General features: G+C 35.6%; 1 protein-coding gene across 14 annotated transcripts; it reads right to left on the minus strand.

The window, feature by feature from the left end:
• Positions 1-207: 207 nt before the first annotated feature.
• On the minus strand, positions 208-11,377 carry LOC114270006 (YTH family protein). 14 transcript variants are annotated; one of them, XM_082902385.1, is made up of 10 exons: positions 11,042-11,165; positions 8,017-8,126; positions 7,578-7,642; positions 6,979-7,208; positions 6,646-6,897; positions 6,467-6,543; positions 6,024-6,366; positions 1,705-1,761; positions 841-899; positions 208-753 (listed from the first exon to the last, which is right to left on the minus strand). In XM_082902385.1, the coding sequence occupies exons 3-10, from the start codon at positions 7,591-7,593 to the stop codon at positions 702-704; spliced, it is 1,086 nt and encodes a 361-aa protein (XP_082758511.1). In that variant the 5' UTR covers positions 7,594-7,642; positions 8,017-8,126; positions 11,042-11,165; the 3' UTR covers positions 208-701. The 14 variants fall into 14 exon arrangements, with proteins under 14 accessions (XP_082758511.1, XP_082758509.1, XP_082758513.1 ...); XM_082902383.1 differs by having other exon boundaries at positions 851-899; positions 11,042-11,155; XM_082902387.1 differs by having other exon boundaries at positions 208-480; positions 11,042-11,155.
• Between the last annotated feature and the right edge of the window lie 10,446 nt (positions 11,378-21,823).

Here is a 21,823-nt window from a genome sequence, read left to right on the forward strand (position 1 = left end):
AACCAATAGCTGAATTTCCTCCTAACCTGATCTAACAACTGGGATTGTTTCGGTGAATAATTCCTCTCCACTGTGGCGATGAACTACCCTGAGTTTATAATTTTAGTTACATGCCAAATAATTTTTCAAACCATTTTCAATAAGCCACAAAGAAAGCATCACCAGCATAAACTAAGGTTCCTTTAAGGTAGCTCAAAAACACCCAAGTACAAAATTTACACCCATCTCATTAAATATACAGTCTTAACATCTCATAACCAGTCAAAGTTAATGATATTACATGCCTAACCAAATTGAAGCCAGTTCTAAGGTTAAAATATAGTTCAGACCAGCTTACATCAGCATTCCATTCCATTCACTCCCACTATTTGATGGGAAGAGAGGGAAAGAAGAGACAATTTAAATCTTTAAATAAAAAAGACGAGAAAACGTAGTCACAGTCTCAGGGTCAATTCACTTTATGTACAAGTTTTCCCACATCTAGCAACAACAACAACCAAAAAAACAATTATTCACATAATAGAGTACAAATACAAATGCAAATAGTGTATACAACATGACAACATTAAGCCGCAGTTGAAGGGATTAAAACAACTTGACTGAGTGATTGAATTCCAGGAAAATGGAAAAGAACCCATCAAAACATTGTCCAGCATTAGCAACACCACACCAAGACACAGCCTTGTTTGTTTGACATGCAATCACTTGTACAATGAATGATGAATCCTCTTATTTGAGCGGCTGGGTGAGTATCTGTAAAGTATTTAATGTTAACCTAACCAAATGGAGTTTTATGGAATGGTTATTGTTAATTCAGTAATATAACATCAGTAGACTTACGAATCATCACCATGAACTTTACTAGTTGACTCCTGTGTTCTCCACGACGACCCAGCTGCCTGTCAAAAGCATCATTTGCAATATGGCTCAGTTTAAGGCTTTATGACCAACACAATAAATTAGGAAATATAAAAGAGGAACTTCCTGGCTAAAGTGCCAAGCTTTTAATAAATTTGGACGGATCACATTAGGATAAAGCTGCTTCAGGTCTTGCACAAGTTCATTAACTGAACATATAGCCCTTGATAAAACTAAATGAAAACAAAAGATTCATGTAGCCGATCCCACTTGATTGACTTGATTGGGAGACTACGATTGGTTTGGTTTGGTTTGGTTTACTTAAGGTGAACAGGTTTCTATAAACAATTGGGAGGCTCCAGTAGCGGCATTTCCAACACTGCAAATACCCATCATTGGAGTTCCTACTAGCATTACGGACAGCAGTCCAACCAGACGACCCAATCAAGAGGAGGCTTCCAAGCCAACATCAGGTGGAGGGTGGATTGACTACAAAATGGATGCAAGGGCCATAAAACACTGATCAAAACTTAAGCAACCAAAAACCCTTTGCTCGAACTGGACTGGACACCTTTAGCAACACTACGATAAGTTCCAATACATGGGCTCTAGCACAAGGTTTCCTTTGCCTCCATTTTGGCCATTCATAAAAGCAATTACTTGGAAACTATAGAACTGGAAACCAGAAACAAAAATCTAACTATAAACTGAGTCTAATAGTTTAATATCCTCACCAATAGGTACACACCATAGTCGTCCACCAGTAATAAAGAACACAATAGTGACAATTTAGAGGGAAAAAATAGCATATTAATCATCAGGATAATGACAGAGAAGTATACTAACAGGATGGTATAATTGTTTATTGCCTTTGCTATGGACCTCCAGGTATTCTTCATATGACTGCATCACGAAGAAGAAAGAAGGCACTTTTTAGGGAAAACAATTAAGTGTATACTTTAAAAAGTTTGAAAAAATAACAAAACATAATGACACTCAAATCTCAACCTATACAAATAAATCAGGTGCAAGTTAACAATGAATCTACAGATAGAGGTGAAAAATCCCTTCTTTCACATGATTCCATTTGTTTAATTAAGAGCACAAAGAAACCTTGCTTTTCTTTTCTCCACTTCTAAATCTTTTGTTTTATTTATTTTTTTATTTTTTTTATTTTTTTTGGAAGTTTTTAATCATGATAAAATAAAATAAAATAAATAAAGAGTTCAAAACAAAGATAGAACTCCGTATCCTCCCAAGATCACTCCTCAAAAACAAGACTAGGGAATAAAGAAATAAATCCTGAAGGAAATGGAAGGATTCTACATTACCAACTGCAAAATAAACTTCAGAGTGCCAACCTGTGGGGCAAGTGGATGCTAAGACACCAGATAAAGCATAAATTCAACACAACTACACACTCCATTAACTATCAGTATACGTTCAATTGGAAATATTCATCCACAAACATGGTAATTGCTTGTGGCAAACCATCCTCACTTTGCTAAGGCAACAGATCCAGTTGATACATTAATCTATAGTTATAAGAATGACATACAGTTTCTCCTCCAAAACAAATTTATTGTACAGCACCACCAGAAAAACTGAGTAATATTCATGATCATTTAGAACGACAGGCATGAACAAGTAGATGTTATGCACAAATGACCGCATTCACAAAACAAATAAATGCAAAAAAATTGCACAAATTTTTGTCATTAACCATGCTTTAAGAAAATTGTTAAAATCCACCTACTCTCCACCTACTTCACCCACTTAAACCTACTCCACTAAACCTAACCCACTACACCACTACCACCTCACCTACTCCACTAAACCTAACCCACTACACCACTACCACCTCCACTTCACCTACTCCTTACCTACTACACACTCACCCTCTTCTATATATAGGAATCATGAATCATTGTAATAAATATCTATACAACAACATATATCAATCAATAATACAATTCTCTATTTCTTTTTTATACATTGAATTTTTACATGGTATCAAAGCCAAGTTAAGAAGCTAATAATTCTGCTTCACCGACGGGCGGCAGAATCGCCTTGGCCGCCCGCCGGACCTCTACACATACCTTCACTCCGCTGCCACCAATTATTCTTCTTGATCTTGATCTTCTTGTTGTTGCTGATTCAAATGTTTGGTTTTCATCATATGAGGAAAATTCTCAGATGACATAATCACTACTGTTATATTTCTCAGAGATGAAGATTCCTTAATTTTCTTGAGCAAATCATAGCCTGTCATTCCAGGCATACAGTAATCTGTAATAATCAGATTCACTTCCAATCCCTAATAATCAGCCTCGCCTTGTTCGGCAATCGGTGAATTCGCATTCTACGACGTCGTCTTCGTCTTCGTCTCACATTGCTCATCATCAGAGTTCACAGGTCGAAGGATCGAATCCACACAGCAACACTTCAAGCTCAAGCTCGAGCTCGGTCTCGTCTGCGGAAAGATCTCTTCTTCCCAGGGGACATCAAAGAAGAAGCTGTTTCATGCGTCCTCCAGGGGCTATTCTTGCTCCTGGTGAGACTATCATAGCAACTGTATTCAAGTTTTTGGAGCCTCCAAAGAACAATGAAGAACCAAATTTTGGGGGACATCAATTCAGCTTGACCCTGTTGGAACTCTAACCTTGGAGTTTGATGATGGTGATGTTTTCCAGTGGAGCAAGGTCACAACATCCATTTGTAATCTTATCCTCGGTAAAGTGAACCTCAAGTGGTCTAACTTTTTATTTTTTATTTTTATTACTATTATTTTTATATCAAATAATCAATGCACTCCTGTTCCCCACTCTACTTTCTTTTCTTTTTTTTTTCTATTTATTTTAATCCATCTTTTTTGCAAAGCAAACGAAAGTTTGCACACCCATCATTATTTTATTTTATTTTATTTTAACCCCCTTATCCTATTTTGATCATCATGTCTCCACTACCCAATTTTCTTTATTTTATATATATATATATATATCTTTTCATTATATTATAAAATAAAATAAAATAAAATAAAATAAAAAATCATCATCTCTCCTCCATTTGATTTCAACCTCCATTATTTTTATTTATTTTCTCCAAACCACTTTCCTTATTTCCCCCATCTTTCATTTTTTATTTCAAATATATTTTTATTATTTCTTTCCTTATTTTTCTTTCACATTATTTTTAATTTTTTTCCCATTCCATTCCTACCATATAGCTTTGCACACAACACCATATTTTATTCATCTCAGGGATCAACCCCGATCACAATTTTACACCAAAAAAAAAAAAAAAAAAAAAAAAACACCAAAAGTTTTGTTTTCTTTTCTGCAGCCGGCCATCCACCGACCTCACTTCTTCGCCTATTCCGCCGGTCTCTTCTTCTTGCCTCCGTCCTGGACGGCCCTTGACGGTGTTGCCTCCGTGCTTCCTAGACCACCAAGCAAGTTTCCTCCTCCCTGCTCCTCCACTACAGCATATGGTGGACCTCCAAATCGGAACATCACGGTGGCCTTCCGCTTCAGCTCCTTGTTTTCTGTCTTTAGCACACTTATCTCTACTCGCGCATCCTTATACATGCGTTGGAGCAGAGCCAGCTGGGAGTTTAACTGTTGCACCTCATTTGTCCTACTCTGCAGCCGGTGCGACAAGTTTGTGACTGCCGTCATCGTCTCCACACAAGACTTCAAAGTATACTGATTGGCTTCAATGTCAGTTTGCACTGCCATTTTTTTCTCCACAGACCGCATAGGAAAGTTCAACGGAGCAAACCCTGGGGCGCTTGGTTGAGGTTCACTGGCCCCCGCACCAGTTATCTCTCTTGTTGACTCGTTAAGGTCTGGAAAGAGAGTGAGCAGACCACGGGAAGACGAAGCCATTTTCTGGACAACAGAGTGTTACAGAGTCTCTCTCAGAAATCTCTCTCAGAAAACAGAGTGTTACCGAGTATCTCTCTCAGAAATCTCTCTCCGAAAACGAAGAGTTTTTTCAGAGTTTTTCTAGCAGGTTTTTGTCTCTGCTTCCAAGCCTCAGCCTCCGCTTCGGTTTATAAAGACCCATGACAAAGAGGCCGACACGCGTTCTGTCGATCACGTGCATCGCCGCGTGTCTGGCGCACTTTTTGATGGCACGCCTTTTGACAACATGGGCACGTCTTTTGATGGCACGCCTTTTGAAAAATTGGGCACACCTTTTGAGGGTGCGACTTTTTAAGGGTCCGACAAGACTCTGTAAACTGTCCCGACATTGATTCCGGTTAGCTCCTTTATGGGTCCGACAAGACTCTGTAAACTGTCCCGACATTAATTCCGGTTAGCTCCTTCATGGGTCCGATAAGACTCTGTAAACTGTCCCGACATTGATTCCGGTTAGCTCCTTTATGGGTCCGACAAGACTCTGTAAACTGTCCCGACATTGATTCCGATTAGTTTCTACAAGGGTCCAGCAAGACTCCGTAAACTGTCACCACAACTGTCACAACATTGTCTGCTACAACAGTCCGACATGACCCCATAAACTGTCTTCTACATCGGTCTGACACCGCCATCCAGTGTCCTCTACACCGTTATGACACCACCATACAGTGTCCTCTACATGGTTATGACACCCCCATACAGTGTCCTCTACAACGTTATGACACCACCATCCAGTGTCTTCACCAATGGTCTGACACGACCATACAGTGTCTCTTATCCTCTTTTATTTTTATGTATTTTCTTGTTTTGTTACTCTCTCCAAACTCACGTTGGTTAGTTCCTATCCCCCTTGAGTTTGCGGGGGCTGTTAAAATCCACCTACTCTCCACCTACTCCACCCACCTAAACCTACTCCACTAAACCTAACCCACTACACCACTACCACCTCACCTACTCCACTAAACCTAACCCACTACACCACTACCACCTCCACTTCACCTACTCCTTACCTACTACACACTCACCCTCTTCTATATATAGGAATCATGAATCATTGTAATAAATATCTATACAACAACATATATCAATCAATAATACAATTCTCTATTTCTTTTTTATACATTGAATTTTTACAAAAATAAATCATTTCCGTCATCAAATTCGTAGGGAAAATTCATTAAAAAAAGTTAACAATGAAGTACAATAAATCAGAACATAGAAGCTAAGGTAGGACCACAATACCATTTCAAGAATATCGTCCTCCGTCAGGGTACTAGCAAGGGGGCTTCTTTCTGCAGACCAACCCCAAACATCAAATCGAGAAGAATTATCTTGATCCAACTGTACATTAGTGAGGCTTCCATTAATCTGAGAATGTTTTGCCCGCATAACTTTTGATGCCCCAGAAGTGATAGCCAGGTGTGCTGAATGGAATCTACTTGCTTCGGTTTCATGTTGGTAGAGTAAGGAAGGATAAAGCATGGGTGTCTGAGCCCATGTCATATGCACTGCAGGCACATTACACTCTTCATTTTGCAGAGCACATGGATGCTCTATACAAGGCCTTTTCAATGGAAGGTCATCCCTGGAAAAACCATCCATGCATAAAGGCCAACAGCAAACAAGGCTGACAAACCTGGGATTGGCAGAACCTATCATATTTCAGCTTTAAGAAAAAGCTTTACCTATGCAAGTTGGCATCCGTATCATCCTTCCCATCAAGGAGCTCACAAAGAGCTTCTCCAATATCCTGGGGTAATTCCTGACACAAGCATATCAACCAAAGTCAGTCATTCCAAGCCTTTCCAATAAACACGTGAAAACATTTTAAACAGTAAAATAAAACAAAACTAGTAATAGTAACCTGGCAGTCTCTGCTAATTTTGACAGGTTTGTAGTCATTCAATGGATTCTTGAGATGAAGTGTCTTTTGGAAAGGCAAGTCATGTAACCGCAGCCATTTGACCTTAAAACTGCGGCCCCAGGGATTTTTTCCACCACTTCCTTGACTCCAAACATTGTCTCGTCTCCACCCAACAGAAGACATCATTTGAGCATACCCTTGAAAGAAACCGCTCATGTTGACACTAAATATTAAAATTACTTTACTAGAATTCTGCAAGACAAGCATAGGCCTCTCCGTAAAGCATAGGCATTGAGAAAGTTGTTTAAGACATTAAGCTAAGAAAGATCTTACATGAAAGGCTTCTTCCAGAATGGGTTCATTCATGACTTGAGTAGCCCAAATGCCTTTCTCAATTGATAATTGGATATTTTGATGGGTCAAACTCTTGATGATGAAATATCTTGTGCCATACAATTTACCCTTTTTAATTACACATGAATTTCCCACCTGGTCACAATTATGTCCTCGTACATCTGCCCCTGTGGCATAGGCATCCCCATTTCCTTTATAGCTTGGGCTCTCTGATAGAAAATTCAAGCTTGTTTATTCATAATCAGTATGTAAGAAAATTTCAGTAATTGTCCGTTGATTAAGTCTGATGTAAATCAGAGCTCAAATACTACTCATTCTTGAAATGTATATAATCGATTCCATAAATAACCAATACAACATACCAACTTAAATATAATTCACACTAAATGAACCCAAAAAAAACCTATGTTGATGATTGTACAAAGCATGGTAGCACAAAGAGATAGAATACAGATGTTAATAGTTTCCAATCTAGTTGAATGCGAAGGACGTAAAAAAATTCCCAAGGCTAACTTCTTATATGAACGTCTACAAATACAAGTATATAGCAAATCTATCCAGTAATTTAAAAGATGTACCAGTAGAATGGCACATACGCAACAGTTCAGAGTTTCTTTTCGAATAAGAAATAGACTCCCAATCCCTGTAGCATCATTCATTCATTCAGGATATCAAACTTCAGTGGTTGTGGAAGGAGAATAAATTGACAAAAATCTAAAATGCTTAAATTTTAAATATAACGCTCTACATGTAATCCTATCTGGATTTCGTTACAGATGCAAATGTTATGAAGAACTTTAACTTGGTCAAATTGAACACACAATAAATCACATGCTAACTCTGCAAATTATAACTGGCAATAGGCAGCTTGGAACTTAAACATGATTTCTTTACTGAGATAAAAGAATCCACCCAAGCTAGAGTATTATTAACAAAATGAGAAAATGAAAGTCATGATACAGCAACCAACAGGCAATAAAATATTGAAGAATTAAAAGGATTCCTATCCTTTTTTACCATGATCACCCAAATTCTCTACGTCATGTTTCCATTCAGTCACTGATGAATCGACAACAGATTCATTTTCCTTTGCCGTATCAGAAGACATATCCTTTGCAGCCTCTGTCCTAATGTACCAGGAAAAAGGATAAAAATTGAAGATACAGACTTGATCCCATGGCAAAACAATAAATCAAACATTCAAGTGACATGATGGATGAAACTGAAATGTATCATCAACAACCTCAAGCACTATTGCTACATGTCAAAATACTATTGCATAGCATAAACATCGATAATCAAAAGCAAACATGACAAAATAAGTACACAAACTAAGACTTTTTCCCTTTTTTTCCCTGATAGCACTATAGCTAACAAATGTTGACCAAACTAACATATTATGCATAAATTACAACATTCAGTTTCTTGAACCATGAGAAATTTCCAAAGTCCTAACTTGCATTTGCATATTATATAGCCAATGGCTAACTATCCATAGTTAACAGATGTTGGCCAAACTAACATATTATGTATAAATTATAACATTTAGTTTCTTGAATCATGAGCAAATTCCAATAGTCCTAACTTGCATTTGCATATCATAGCCAATAGCAAAGAATATAAGGATTAAATGTTGAACTCGACTTAGATTATTGTTATGGAAATAACAGAAGGTAGTGAAAGCACCTTAGAATGATCTATCACTCTAGTTATTTTGATGATAGTACTAATGAGAGGATAGCTCAGACTGCTTTTACAATGCTTGGATTATTAATTCATTTTGTTTTTACGCCTAGAATGTTTTTATAAATTTTCTTTGCTATTCCTTATTTTTTTATACTTTTTTATGCTATATTTAATTAATTTTATAAAAAAATTAATTAATTAATTAATTAAAACTCACAAGGCTTACCCCTCACCTCTTTAGGGGTAAAACGCCTAGCCTTGTGCTTTTGCCTTTAAAACTTTGGAATGGACCTAGATCAAAAAATAGTGAGGATGGGTACCCTATTTGTGCTTTCAGGTGTATAAAGCAACAAATAGCATTCCATTCATTACCAGTTGCCGACAACATGAACTTCTTGGTGTCAAACTCTATGAGCTTTTCACAAATGCTAGTTAAATAAAGAACACTAAAACTGCTCAAAACTAATTTATCATTGCCCTAAGCTAGGTTTTTGAAATACTATCCCAAGTAAGCAAGGGCAGCCAAATGGGGTTTGTGGTTTTTTCTTGCCCCTTATTCTTTATTAAGGATGGTAAAAGGTAGTTGATGAATTGCCCTTATGGAAAGCAACCCTACTTGTATGTTGAACCTTATCTAGTCCCTCTTTTTTTTTTTCGAAGGTAGGATATAAATATATATATATATAAAATAAAAAAAAAGAGTGAATAATACAAGACCCATCAAGGACATGTTAACAAGGAAAACCCTACAAGGGTATAACAAGACAACACAAACTATCAAGTTACATAAAAGGTATACTGTGACTGTGCTTTTATAAAAAGACTATAATCCAATTAATGATCCGCATATTTGTATTTTCAAGCGATACTCTAAGTTCACAACAATAAGATATACTGCAATGCAACCACATTTCTTACTACAATTCTTTTAATTTTTCATTATATTATTTTTTATATGAGAAATGTCCATTACATTTTACTTTGTGCCAATCATGTATACCTGATATTTCTTCTTAGATAAATGTTTTAAGACGCATTAGTGGTGTTATAGTCTCATTCGCAAGAAGTTAGACATCACTTATGAAGAGAGAAATTCACCACATAGGTCATGTTGGAGACTGACAAGGAAGCATCGCTGAAGTTTCAAGATTTGTGAGATTATATTTTTAAATTAGGACATTTTCTATAAGTGGTGGATACATTTTTAGAAGTGTTTAAGAAGTGTTAGTCCCCATTACATGTCTGATATGAACATGGCTTCCCTCCATGTCCATGCTACTTAGTTTGATTGAATTAAATTTACAACCCTCATACCCCTATGGTCCTGGTAATGACCTTAAACTGCCCATCATAGTTTGTCTAGTAAAGATCTTCAAAGGTACAGAAAGATTATGCTATTGCACTAACTTTTTCATAACATGTTTTAATGCAAAGAGAAAATCTTTTCAGTAATTTGACAGGTTCTGGCGAAAATCGAACCAAAACCAATTGTGTGATTGGATTGATGCGAGGATGGAGAAGAAATTGAAAATAAAATGAGAATCTAACAATGTGATCTATTATATTGGTTTTGGTGAGGACTCCCAAAGGCTAAAGTACATGCACATAGTGATTAGTGGCAGTATGTGGGCATGCATATGTGGTTAGATTTCCATTTTGCTCTATTGGCACGTGCCATCACCAACTAATAATACAATTACATATGGATAGTAAACCCCACTTTTAAGATATTACATCTTTCATACTAATTTAGTAACCGCAACATATACACGGTGCTCTAGACGGTAACATGTCATCGGATGGTGATACTAAGTGTTTATCACCGTTGCATTGAATATGTTTCCTCTCTCTCACAATATCCACACAATAGCCATTAAAGTAACACTAAAAATGATGCATCATTATCACAGTTCAGCAATGTACTGTTTCAAAATGTACCCATCTGGTTACACTCTAATTCGAATTGTGACTTGTCTCTATGTTTGACAGAAATTGTGAAGAGTATAGAAATCTAGATAAAAGTAGTTATCTCTAAACAATCAAAAATCACCAACGATTATGTTTCACAAATAGTTCGCTGCAAATAATTAACCATGTTTGAGCCTTAAAATGAAAGTAATCACTACACACTTGAATCAAAATCCCTTCAAAATCATCACAATCACAATAATTCCAGTAATATAACTCAACATCATCAAAACCCACTTCAAAAATTAATGCTTTCGACAATGACTTCAAAATCCAAACAAAACTTGAATTGCATACACATACACATACACATACACATACATATATATATATATATATATATCTGCATAGATATAAGTAAAGAGTTTAAATGGAAATGAGAGCATACCTTTTTCAGAGGGCAGAGAGAGAGAGAGAGAGAGAGAGCGAGCGAAGCAGTTTTGGAGAGAGGAACAGAGTAACTGTGCGAGTCCGATGACGATGTTTTGATTAGTTGTGCCCTAGTTCTCCCCAAAATGCCCCATTGGCCCAAACAAAATCCAAATCCAAAACGCAATTCAAAAAACAAAAAACTATTTTTTATACAAAAATAAATAAATCTTTTATTTACGCGTGGATAAGATTATCATTAGGGACTGGTGTTAAAATAAAATTTTAAGATTAAATTATCAATAGGCTCTAATAATTAAATTTAATTTTTATTAAGTCTTATTAAAAATAATTACTACTAAAATCGTTGTTAAAAATATTTTTTTATGACGATTTTTTACATATATCGCTAAAAATTGATAATTAGTGACTTTTTTGTCACGATTTTTATAAATTGTCTCTAAAACTTATAATTAATGATATTTTTTTGTAATGAATTTTTCAAATTGTTACTGAAAGTTAAAAGTTAGTGACTTTTTTTTGTGACCTTTTTTTAAATTGTTGCTAAAATTTATAATTAGTGACATTTTGTGATAATTTTTAAACTATCGTTGAAAATTAACAATTAGTGACGTTTTTAATAGTATTTGATAAAAAAATGTCAATAATTATCATAAAATCTATTGGATAATAAATTTACTTATTAGCCTACATGTAAGTCTTCCTAATTTTAATTTATAGTGATATTATCCATTTATTTATAATAAAATTATATATAAATGGTGAAATTTTTTTTTAAATAACAAATTAATTCAAGTCTTACCATAATTTTAAATCCAAATAAGTTATTGTTAGTCATAACATGAATAAGATGATTTTGATGATTATTTTTTATTATGTTTTGATTTATTTTGAAAAATGGATTATAATTAAAAACTTATTGTTTGATTAAATCATTATAATCTATGATTATATTTGTCTTTAACTATGTTTTTGAAAGCCAAAATGAAGCTTAACAGGCTAAGAAGAACAGCCCAGAACTATCTCAGAAGAGCAGCCCCGCCCAGAAAGGGCCGAATGTCCGGGGAGATGATCGGTCGGACGACCAATCATGGCATTTTAGCCCAATTTCGCTCTAGTTCAATTCTGCTTTGCACCGACTGTCAAACAACAGTATACTCAACAACCGTGGTAGTCATCCTTAACGACCGAGACTTGATCGAATATCCAAGAGGACATCTAGGCAGATAACCACCAAGAACAAAATTACATCTGGGACATCCGAGTGGACGACCACTCTATGCTGCAACGACTCTTTTTCAAAATACTTGTCAACAATTAGGCCTATCTTTCAACTCATCGTTCAACATCTAAGTCTAGAAAATATAAGACTGAGTAGAGTAGATTTAACCAAAATCTCACTAAATCTTCTCAACACAAGCAACATATAACGGTCAATGAATTTCTCCTTAAATAGAAGTGCTCCTGCTAAAAAATAAATAAAATAAAATAAAAGACAAACAACAACAACACAAACAAGAAAATATTTCTCATCTTTCATCAATCTCATTCTCTCTGATTATCTAAGGAGTTCTTCATTTGGTTTTCATTTTTCTCTCAGAAATTATATACTAAGCCTTATAGCTTTAAGTCCATTTGCCTGTGAGAGGTTATATAGAAAACACTAAGCTTCACCTCTGTATATCTATCTTTGAGAGATTATATTTATAGCTTTCTTTGAAAGTAAATTAACTTCATATGCAGTCTTGTAAGGGTGTAGTACACTTAGGTTTTTTGACTCTTTGAGTGTGATTAAAAATCAACTAAAGATGGCAAGAGTTTGGACTTGGAAAGTCTGTGTAAAATTTGTGGAGGATTGCTCCATTTGTGAAGAGGTTGCTAGCACCCCTGTGAAGCTAGAAGATAGTAAAAAATCTCAAGTGAAACTTGAGGAGTGGATGTAGGTTTGGTTGAAACCGAACCACTATAAATATTGTTTGCATTTCTCTTCCCTCGTCTCTTTAATTTGCTTGCATTGCTATATTTATTTGATATTATTGTGATAATTATCTGCTATACCTATTGTTCTAACTATTGTATTAGTTTGCAATTTTTATTGAGTAACTATTAGTTTTAATTTGTAGAAAGCTAATTCACCCAGAGGTGAGCATGGTCCAGATTGGTTCGGATTGGGGTAAAACTAGGACCAATCCATTATTTATGGTACCTGAAAAATTGGAACCAATCCAATCCTTTTAAATCGTGGAATCAATCCGAATTAATCCATTTAAACACGGATTGGATCGGTTTAGGGCCACAGATTCACATAATTAAATAACAAAAAAATATATATATAGAACATTTTAATTTTATAAAAACATAAACATAGTACCATATTAGAACCACAATATCAACATGTCTTTCCATAATAATGACATACTGTTCTAGAATTTAAACAACCTTAAGAAATATGGTTCTACCATAAATATTTAGGTCATTACAAATTAAAACTAAAAACTAACAAACAAAAGTAATAAAAGAATATACTATGCTGGTTTAGGTTTGGGTTTAGGTTTTATATAATGAGAGAAGATACTACACGGGAGGGTGTATAATATAAACATAGGCTATTTGTATACGGTCCGGATCAGTTTCAATTCGAAATCGATCTGTGAACTACGAATTTTTAATTTTTCAATCCAGAACCGAACCACGGATTCAAACAACCAATTCAAACCTACCGGATTGGACTGGACCGAATCAAATTACGGATTTTACGAATTCTTTGCTCAACCGTTAATTCACCCCCTCGTAAATTGCTTTTTGGGTAACAGTTATAAAATTAGTGATATTTAGTTATAGTTTATAGTTATGTTTGGTGTTAGTAATGGGCGCCCATGTGGCATGACCATTTGAACATAATTTGGATCTTATCCAAATAGGTTTTGAATTAATTTCAAACCTATTTAGGATAACCACTCAGGATATAGATATTATCAGTTTTAACTGATATGGATAAATAATAATAATATAATATATATCTGATATATGGTTATGGGTAACCCTAGAGAGAAACAACGTAGGTTTTGTTTTTCAACCCATAAACTGACTCTCTCCCAAGAAACAACGATCAAGTCATTTTGCACTGTGGTTTGTGTGGGTGATATTCACCATTGTAATATCACCCCACTGCTGGGATTGATTGATTAGATTCTGGAAGCACGTGATTTATCCATGAGGTTTTAGATCGAATCAGGTATGATCTAAACATTTTATTCCGCTGCAAGTTTTGTGATCTTTGATTTACATTGGTATCAGAGCCATTGATGGATATTTTCGTGCTTTCTTTTATCATGTGTATATTTATAAAAGATGTGGAGATCCAAAATATTTCATTTTTATGATCATTAATGTCTTTTTTAAGACCATAAACGGTTTTATTTTGAAAAAAGGAGTCCGGCAGTATAAAAATCGGACCAGAAAACACCCGGGAAGGCGGCGCGTGTGATACACGCGCTGTATGACGCCTCCCAGCGGTGCCACGCGCCACCACGCGCCGGATGCCCTGCTGACGCGCCTGCACGCGCCATCACGCGCGCGTCGGCGGCGCTGTCCACGCACGCGCGCCGTCCGCGCCTCGCACGCGCGCCGCGTGCTGGAGCCGAGCGCCGAGCCGCGCTCCGAGCCGAGCTCCGAGCCGCGCCGCGCCGCCCCTTAAGCCGACTCGCGCCGAGTTGCGCTGAGCGGCGCCGAGCCGAGCCGAGCCGTTTTTTCCGCCTGGCTTGGCTCTAAGGCTCTGTTTGTTTGTTTTTTAATTCTGAATTGCGTTAATTGGCCATAATTTATTCGTTATAGCTTTGTTTTAAGCATGGTTGGTACCCTTAGACTCAGGATTAATTTTTCTATATTCTGTAAAATTTTGAAAATTTTACGAAAATATTTAATATTTTTCCTGTGTTAATAATGCATTTTTTTTGCTTTAAAATGATTCTGGTATTGCATAATTAATTTTCTGGGGTTGAAATTTTTATTGTGGACTTCTGAAATGTTTTACTATCTACTGGTAATATTGTTTCAGTTTATCAGTTTCTGGATTTTTTATTTCTAATTTTATGTGTGTTTATTAGTTATTTAAAATTCCAGAATATTTCAGAAAAATTCCAGAAAATTTCAAAATGATGTACACTTTAATTATGGCATAATCTGAATATTGAATACAGCATATTTTTTTTGGATTTGCAATATGTTGTAATTAGAAGAGCATGATTATTTATTTATTTATTAGAATTCCATTATTAAATAAATATAGCATGAGTTATTTGTAGATTTGCATTAAAATGCTATTGTATGGAATTTATCATGCTTTTTATATGCCATAGTCAGTGGGAGGTTATTCGGTTGAGAGAAATCTTTGTAGATTAACTCCCGAAAACCAATATTTTGCGCATAAATTAAACTAAATTTTGGATAATTGTCACTTGTGGCGCAAGAGATGATTACGAGCATAGCGGATTTTCGATCTTGCGACTTGTGTAATATTGTCACTATTTAATTTAGATTTTTGCGGCAAAATTATGTTATGCTAATCAAATTAATCCCAATGCGAATTTCTCTCTAAATTGATTTAGCTTATGGAAGTTAATTTGGTTGACCTAGACTTAGTAGAGATGTTCAAATGTGAACAAACTAATCCCATTCTTTAGATGAGCAAAAGTCTTGGAGACTTTAGGTCAAACCTTAATTGAGCCAAAGTAAGGAAACATGACTCAAAGTCGCCGTGTTTTTGTTGCCTTGTTTGGCACAATAAAAACTAATGTGTGCGTTATAGTTAGCGGCACGCTACATAGTTTTGGTTGGCGAGTTTTGGAGTTATGAAATTAGTAAGCCCTCAATAGATCTGTATATGATCTTGACTAATGAGCTGCGCGGATTGACTTTGTAATTTGACTTGTAAATAATGTTACATCATTGGATGAAGTAACATTCAAGAGTCACGTCATCCAAGAAATGCGAGCTTAAATAAATTAGTCATTAAGTGTAAGACGAGTAGCCAGTACGAGCAGTGTTTTGCTCTCTACCCAATTATTGGGAGTGGATTGAGCGAAATTTCATGCACTATAATAGTGTGCGTTGAAATATCACGTGAAGTTAAAAGATTAGCGCTTAGAAGCTGCAAAATCTATTAACACTGAGTTAAAAGATTAGCGCTTAGAAGCTGCAAAATCTATTAACACTGAGTGAAAAGATTGGCGCTTAGTGGCTGCAAAATCTATTAGCATTGCCAACTTGTCTAAGTGTGGACACTTACTGTTTCCACACTTGAGTGTGAAACATGGATGAGGTGCTTCTTTGTGTGATTCCTTTACTAGGCTAACGTTTTGAATAACATTTACCACTAAGCGCAAACGTTGCAGCATAGTAATGAAAAGGTTAAGGCTGACAAGGTTGTTATGACTCTAAGAATTTAACGCATCGCTTGTAAGAGCATTGTGTTGAATTAGACTCTTTAGCCTAATTCGCGCTTAAGTTACTTCAGGAGCTATCATAGTTAATAGCTTATTCTCTCCTTCTTGTGGATAGTAGAATTAATTGCAAGTAACTATGAAGCGAGAAATAGAGATGGCAACAGGAGTATCGTCATCTTTCAACTAGATGTATTAAAGTGTATGGAGAATAAAATTGACTTGAAGGTGCAGGGGATTAGCACTTACTAGTTAAATTTGCGACTTAGGCGCAGTTGATATCTCCATGACATCCTTTTTATGATCTAGTGAATATGACTTAGTCGTGAGTCATTACCTAGTTGGGCCTAAACCTTTAAAACTTGTCTTCGAGAACTCACACATTAAGATGATTGGAATTAGTTTATGACATTGGTCATGAACCAGTGGCTTATTATACTTAATCACATTAATGAGATGATGACACGATGGTTTGAGTAGGCCTTCTCGGGCCCACTCGCTTATGACATCCTGCTCTCATGTGAATGTGTAACTTTGTTCGCAATGGGTGCGCACAAGTAAGTAGGAAAGCCGCAGAAGGTCATTTGTTTTGGCGCATGTAGTCCACTATGATATTTTGTGACTAGATATGTGTGAGGGTATGATAGCTAAGCCTCAATCTCGACACATTTATAGATTACGATACGCATCTGAGTCAAGACTATTTGATCTCCCATAAGTCAAAAGTTTTGAGATGATTTTTGACATTGCACATATGAGGTCGAGATCAATTAGATAAGAGTTTTTTGTGCTTTTAGTTTTGACCAAGGTGGCGAGTATCTATTTGAGTTATTTTTTCAGAAAAACTCTGTGAAGAGAGATGGATGCTTAGAAAATTGATTATTCCTAGTACTCAACAACACACTGGTGTAGTAGAGATAAGGAATTAAATATTGTTAATGTTAGGTAGATAATGGCGCAAAATGTTTCCCAATTGGGAATTGCACTAGTTTGTTGCCTATATCCCTAACTAAGTGCCCTCCATATCAGATTTTACACTCCATTTTTGAGTAATGGGTTAGCAGAGAGCCATCTATGGGCGATCTGTAACCATTAAGCAGCTTATCTTTATTCTACTTCTCATAAGATTACGAAGTTAAGACCTAGGGTTCTATAGCGCATTATTGTATGCTGTCTTGTAAACACAAAGGGTCGTGTGGCGCATTATTGTATGCGGTCATGCAAACCCTCCGGGTCATGTGCATATAGGTAAGCAGCTTTGTGGTAGTGTAACTAAGTCACATAAAGTTTTATTAGTAAAGGTGACGTGAATAGAGTTTTCGGAACTCTATAAGATGGAGAATTCCAAGCATAGCGCTCTATGTAGCCTAGTTGAGAATGGAAAGAAATTTCCAATATCCTAGGGACAGTGGGAGCGATGTGTCTACTAATGGATTACTCCATTAGAGCAGAATACTCTACATTCTTAGTTGCGTGGTAGCAAATGTGAAAATTTTCCACGTCATCACTGGGTGATTGAGAGGGAAACATTCATGATTGCTCCGCAAGATGATAAAGAGCCTAGGATAATGCCAAAGGCTCTAGTCCCCTGTTTTTAAAAAGTGGATCAATGTTGCGCAGTTTAAGACAAAGTCTTTGAGGATTAACCATTTTTACAATTTGGTTGACTTTCCATTATGACGCAAAACTGTTATAAAGTTATGCGTAATTTGGATAGTCATTGTTGAGGCATAAGGCTCACTAGATACCGAATGGTCGCACCATTGAGGAAAGTGTAGACCATGAGAAGACTTCCTCTTGGGGAGTGAGGTTATTTTGACTTAGGCTATAATTGACATAAGTTCGGAACATTGATTTGTGGACATTGTGACCCGATTTCTCATTAGAGAATTGGATAAGTAGATCTGTAGGGATTTACCTTCTGCTTTTATGGTGAAAAGTTAGGAGCGCAAAAAGGTTGCTAGTTCCAATAAATCTTTTACAGCCTAAAGCAGTTATCCAAACAGTGGTTCTTAGATTTCGTCAAGCCATGATAGGGCAACTATGATCGATGAAGACCACTGAGGCATGATCAATGGTCCAAAAGAAGTTTTTCTTTACTTAGTCATTATGAGCCAGGAATTTATAAGGTTGTTGCCACCTAGGGTGGGCAGTCCTCCATTTTAGATATGATGGACATGGGTGATGTAATTCATATGCTCGGATGTACGATCCTTAGGGATTGTTTTAGGAAAATTCTCGGTTTGTCTTCGATGACTTACATAAGGAATATCCTAGAACGATTCTAGATGCAAAATTGCAAACCCATTGACTTACCTATCGGTAAAAGCCAGAGCCTTAGCTATTGAGTGAATCCTCAGATTGTCTTTGGGAGAAACAGATGACCTATATTCCTTGATTTTTTCTTTGTTGTGGGAGCCTAAAGTACGCTATGTGGGCGTATTCGGCATGATAAGTTTTATCTTTGATAAATGGTTAACTGAGTTGTTTAGACATTGACCTTGCTCATTAGACTGTGGATAAAATGCTTTATTAGAAGCATATTAATTTGCTCCTTGTAAAATTCAATGCGCTAGTTGGGCGCATCTGCGCTAGTTGGGCGCATTAAGAATGAACGCAAATTGGTCACCAAAAATATCTTTAGAGAGGTTATTGCGCAAGAGGTAGTGATCTTAAATCATTTCATGTGAGGCGCACATGGTGGATTCCGTTGTATATACTTATCGCAAGAGGTGCTGATAAGGCTTATGTTTGGAATCTATAATTGCGCAAGTTGTGGTCAATTTTTTTTAAAATCGGTCACTTATTTTGAGATGATGGGATGTTGACACTATTACGGTTTGTGTCATAATGATTAGCAAATGATGATGTCAGCAGGCAAGATTGGCTCACTCACACGAGCAATCGCCCTTGACGCTTGGGAGAGAGCAAGGATGAGACTGGTGGTTTATTTTATTTGGAGCCAAGAGAGGCTTAAATCATCCACTATGTATGTCGCCTTGGTTATAACCAAGATGAGGTCGTGTTAAGGACCAAACATGGATGCTAGTACCCACTTTCCATGTTGTGCCTGTTATGATTAGCCAGATACGATATCTCATTTGGCGCCTAGAAGGCGAGCAAATAGAGAATTCGGGTTAGGCGCTAGAAAGCGACTAGACTAATATCTGTACGGTGTATCGAGTATGACATCACTCTTTATGGAAGAGTTACTCCACCGTAACATGTATTCATACTATATGTGCTTGGCGACCGAGTAATGAGGTGAGAGAATGGATCCCTGCTTCCTCACCGTGTGAGTCTTACGTGTCATTATTGATATGACTTTCATTTATGTACCCTTTTGTGACTTTTGACTATGTCATAAGGTAAGGGGTTGATGTTCTGCTACTTTGGTATGTTGCCTGCGGTCATGCATGATTCGGCCTTAAGGGACATCACTGGGAAAACGGTCAATCCTAAACTAAATGGCATGAGTGCAAAGGGAAGATCATCTAGTATTACACCACTGTTGTATATTCACTGCCGGCAACTCACATCGCTCTGTATGAGAGGCGAATTGAGTGTGAATATATTGCAAGAATTGAGAGGGTCAAACATGCTCTTTTTGAGGGATTAGAAATGTTTTTTGGACCGGTGTAATTAGATGGGTCTGGGGTATATGAGACACTATTTCTGTTCTTTTTGGGTTGATGTCTCTATGCTAGCTCATTTTGAGTTTCTAGTATAGAGCTCCCACATGCAGGTGTTCTCAGCAGTCGCACGGTGCAGTGGCTAGTATGAGATTGTTTATTTTTTTGGGAGATTGAGACAGAGATGTGGCAGTGTCATGCCAACTCATGTGCGAGTGGGAGATGTTAGTAATGGGCGCCCATGTGGCATGACCATTTGAACATAATTTGGATCTTATCCAAATAGGTTTTGAATTAATTTCAAACCTATTTAGGATAACCATTCAGGATATAGATATTATCAGTTTTAACTGATATGGATAAATAATAATAATATAATATATATCTGATATATGGTTATGGGTAACCCTAGAGAGAAACAACGTAGGTTTTGTTTTTCAACCCATAAACTGACTCTCTCCCAAGAAACAACGATCAAGTCATTTTGCACTGTGGTTTGTGTGGGTGATATTCACCATTGTAATATCACCCCACTGCTGGGATTGATTGATTAGATTCTGGAAGCACGTGATTTATCCATGAGGTTTTAGATCGAATCAGGTATGATCTAAACATTTTATTCCGCTGCAAGTTTTGTGATCTTTGATTTACATTTGGCAATTACACATAATAATTACTTTTTAGTATAATCTCTCCAGCTATTACTATGAACTAAAATATGTCATGGACAAATACACGATATTTTTTAAGACATACAATATTTTCAATACATTCATATGAAATGTGGATGAAATGTGGACTCCACACATTATGCCCTCTTTTGGCATGAGGTTTTTTTGAGATTAGAGGCTAATTTAATCACAAAAAGATAAAATAAGTTAAAAAATTAATAAGATAAAATATCACATCAAAATTATAATCATTTTATTTTTTTCTCTTATAAAAATCAAAAAAATCAAAAAACACAACTCAAACAAATTTTTTAATCATATGCTAAAGCTAAAAAGTCAATCTACTTTCCAAACGAAATCTATGTTGAGTGTGGAGTAAAATGTTATATGCGTTTTTTTGTTTCACAATTAAATATAGAAGTAATAATGAGTTACAAGTATATTTAAATACGCTTAATTATTTTACATATAATTAGCACTTGACTTGTGTAATGTACATATATTTTTTTAAAAAATATTTAATGGTACAATGTGTATAATAAAAAGATTAATTTTAATTTTAATTTAAAATTAAAATTAAAATTAAAGTATGATTTTAATTGTTTATTTTGATCGTATTGGTGCTATCGTTCTATAAAATTGTTACTTGAATACTTATATATATTAATTTTAGTTAAATTATTTGTATATTTTGATAATTTTTGTTCTAGCGTATTATAAAAGTGTAATTATCATATAATAATTTTGTATGATATATATTAAATTATAAAATAATAAAATAAATACTCATTTTGATATTAAAAATAATAGTTAAATTAGAAGAAGAATTAGTAACATAAAATTAAAAGTAATTTTAACTATTTAATTTTCTTTTATATTAATTTGAAAAATAAAAATATATAGAAATAGAAATTATATAAAATTTATTTAAAAAATTAAATATAAATATGCCATAGTTAGATTATCATATAATAATTTTATATGATATATATGTATATATATATATTGTAAAATAAACACTTTTAATTAAATTAAA

The sequence above is a fragment of the Camellia sinensis genome, chromosome 13 (genome assembly GCF_055761805.1).
Source record: "Camellia sinensis isolate YWXY chromosome 13, ASM5576180v1, whole genome shotgun sequence".
In the NCBI taxonomy this organism is placed as follows: Eukaryota; Viridiplantae; Streptophyta; class Magnoliopsida; order Ericales; family Theaceae; genus Camellia; species Camellia sinensis.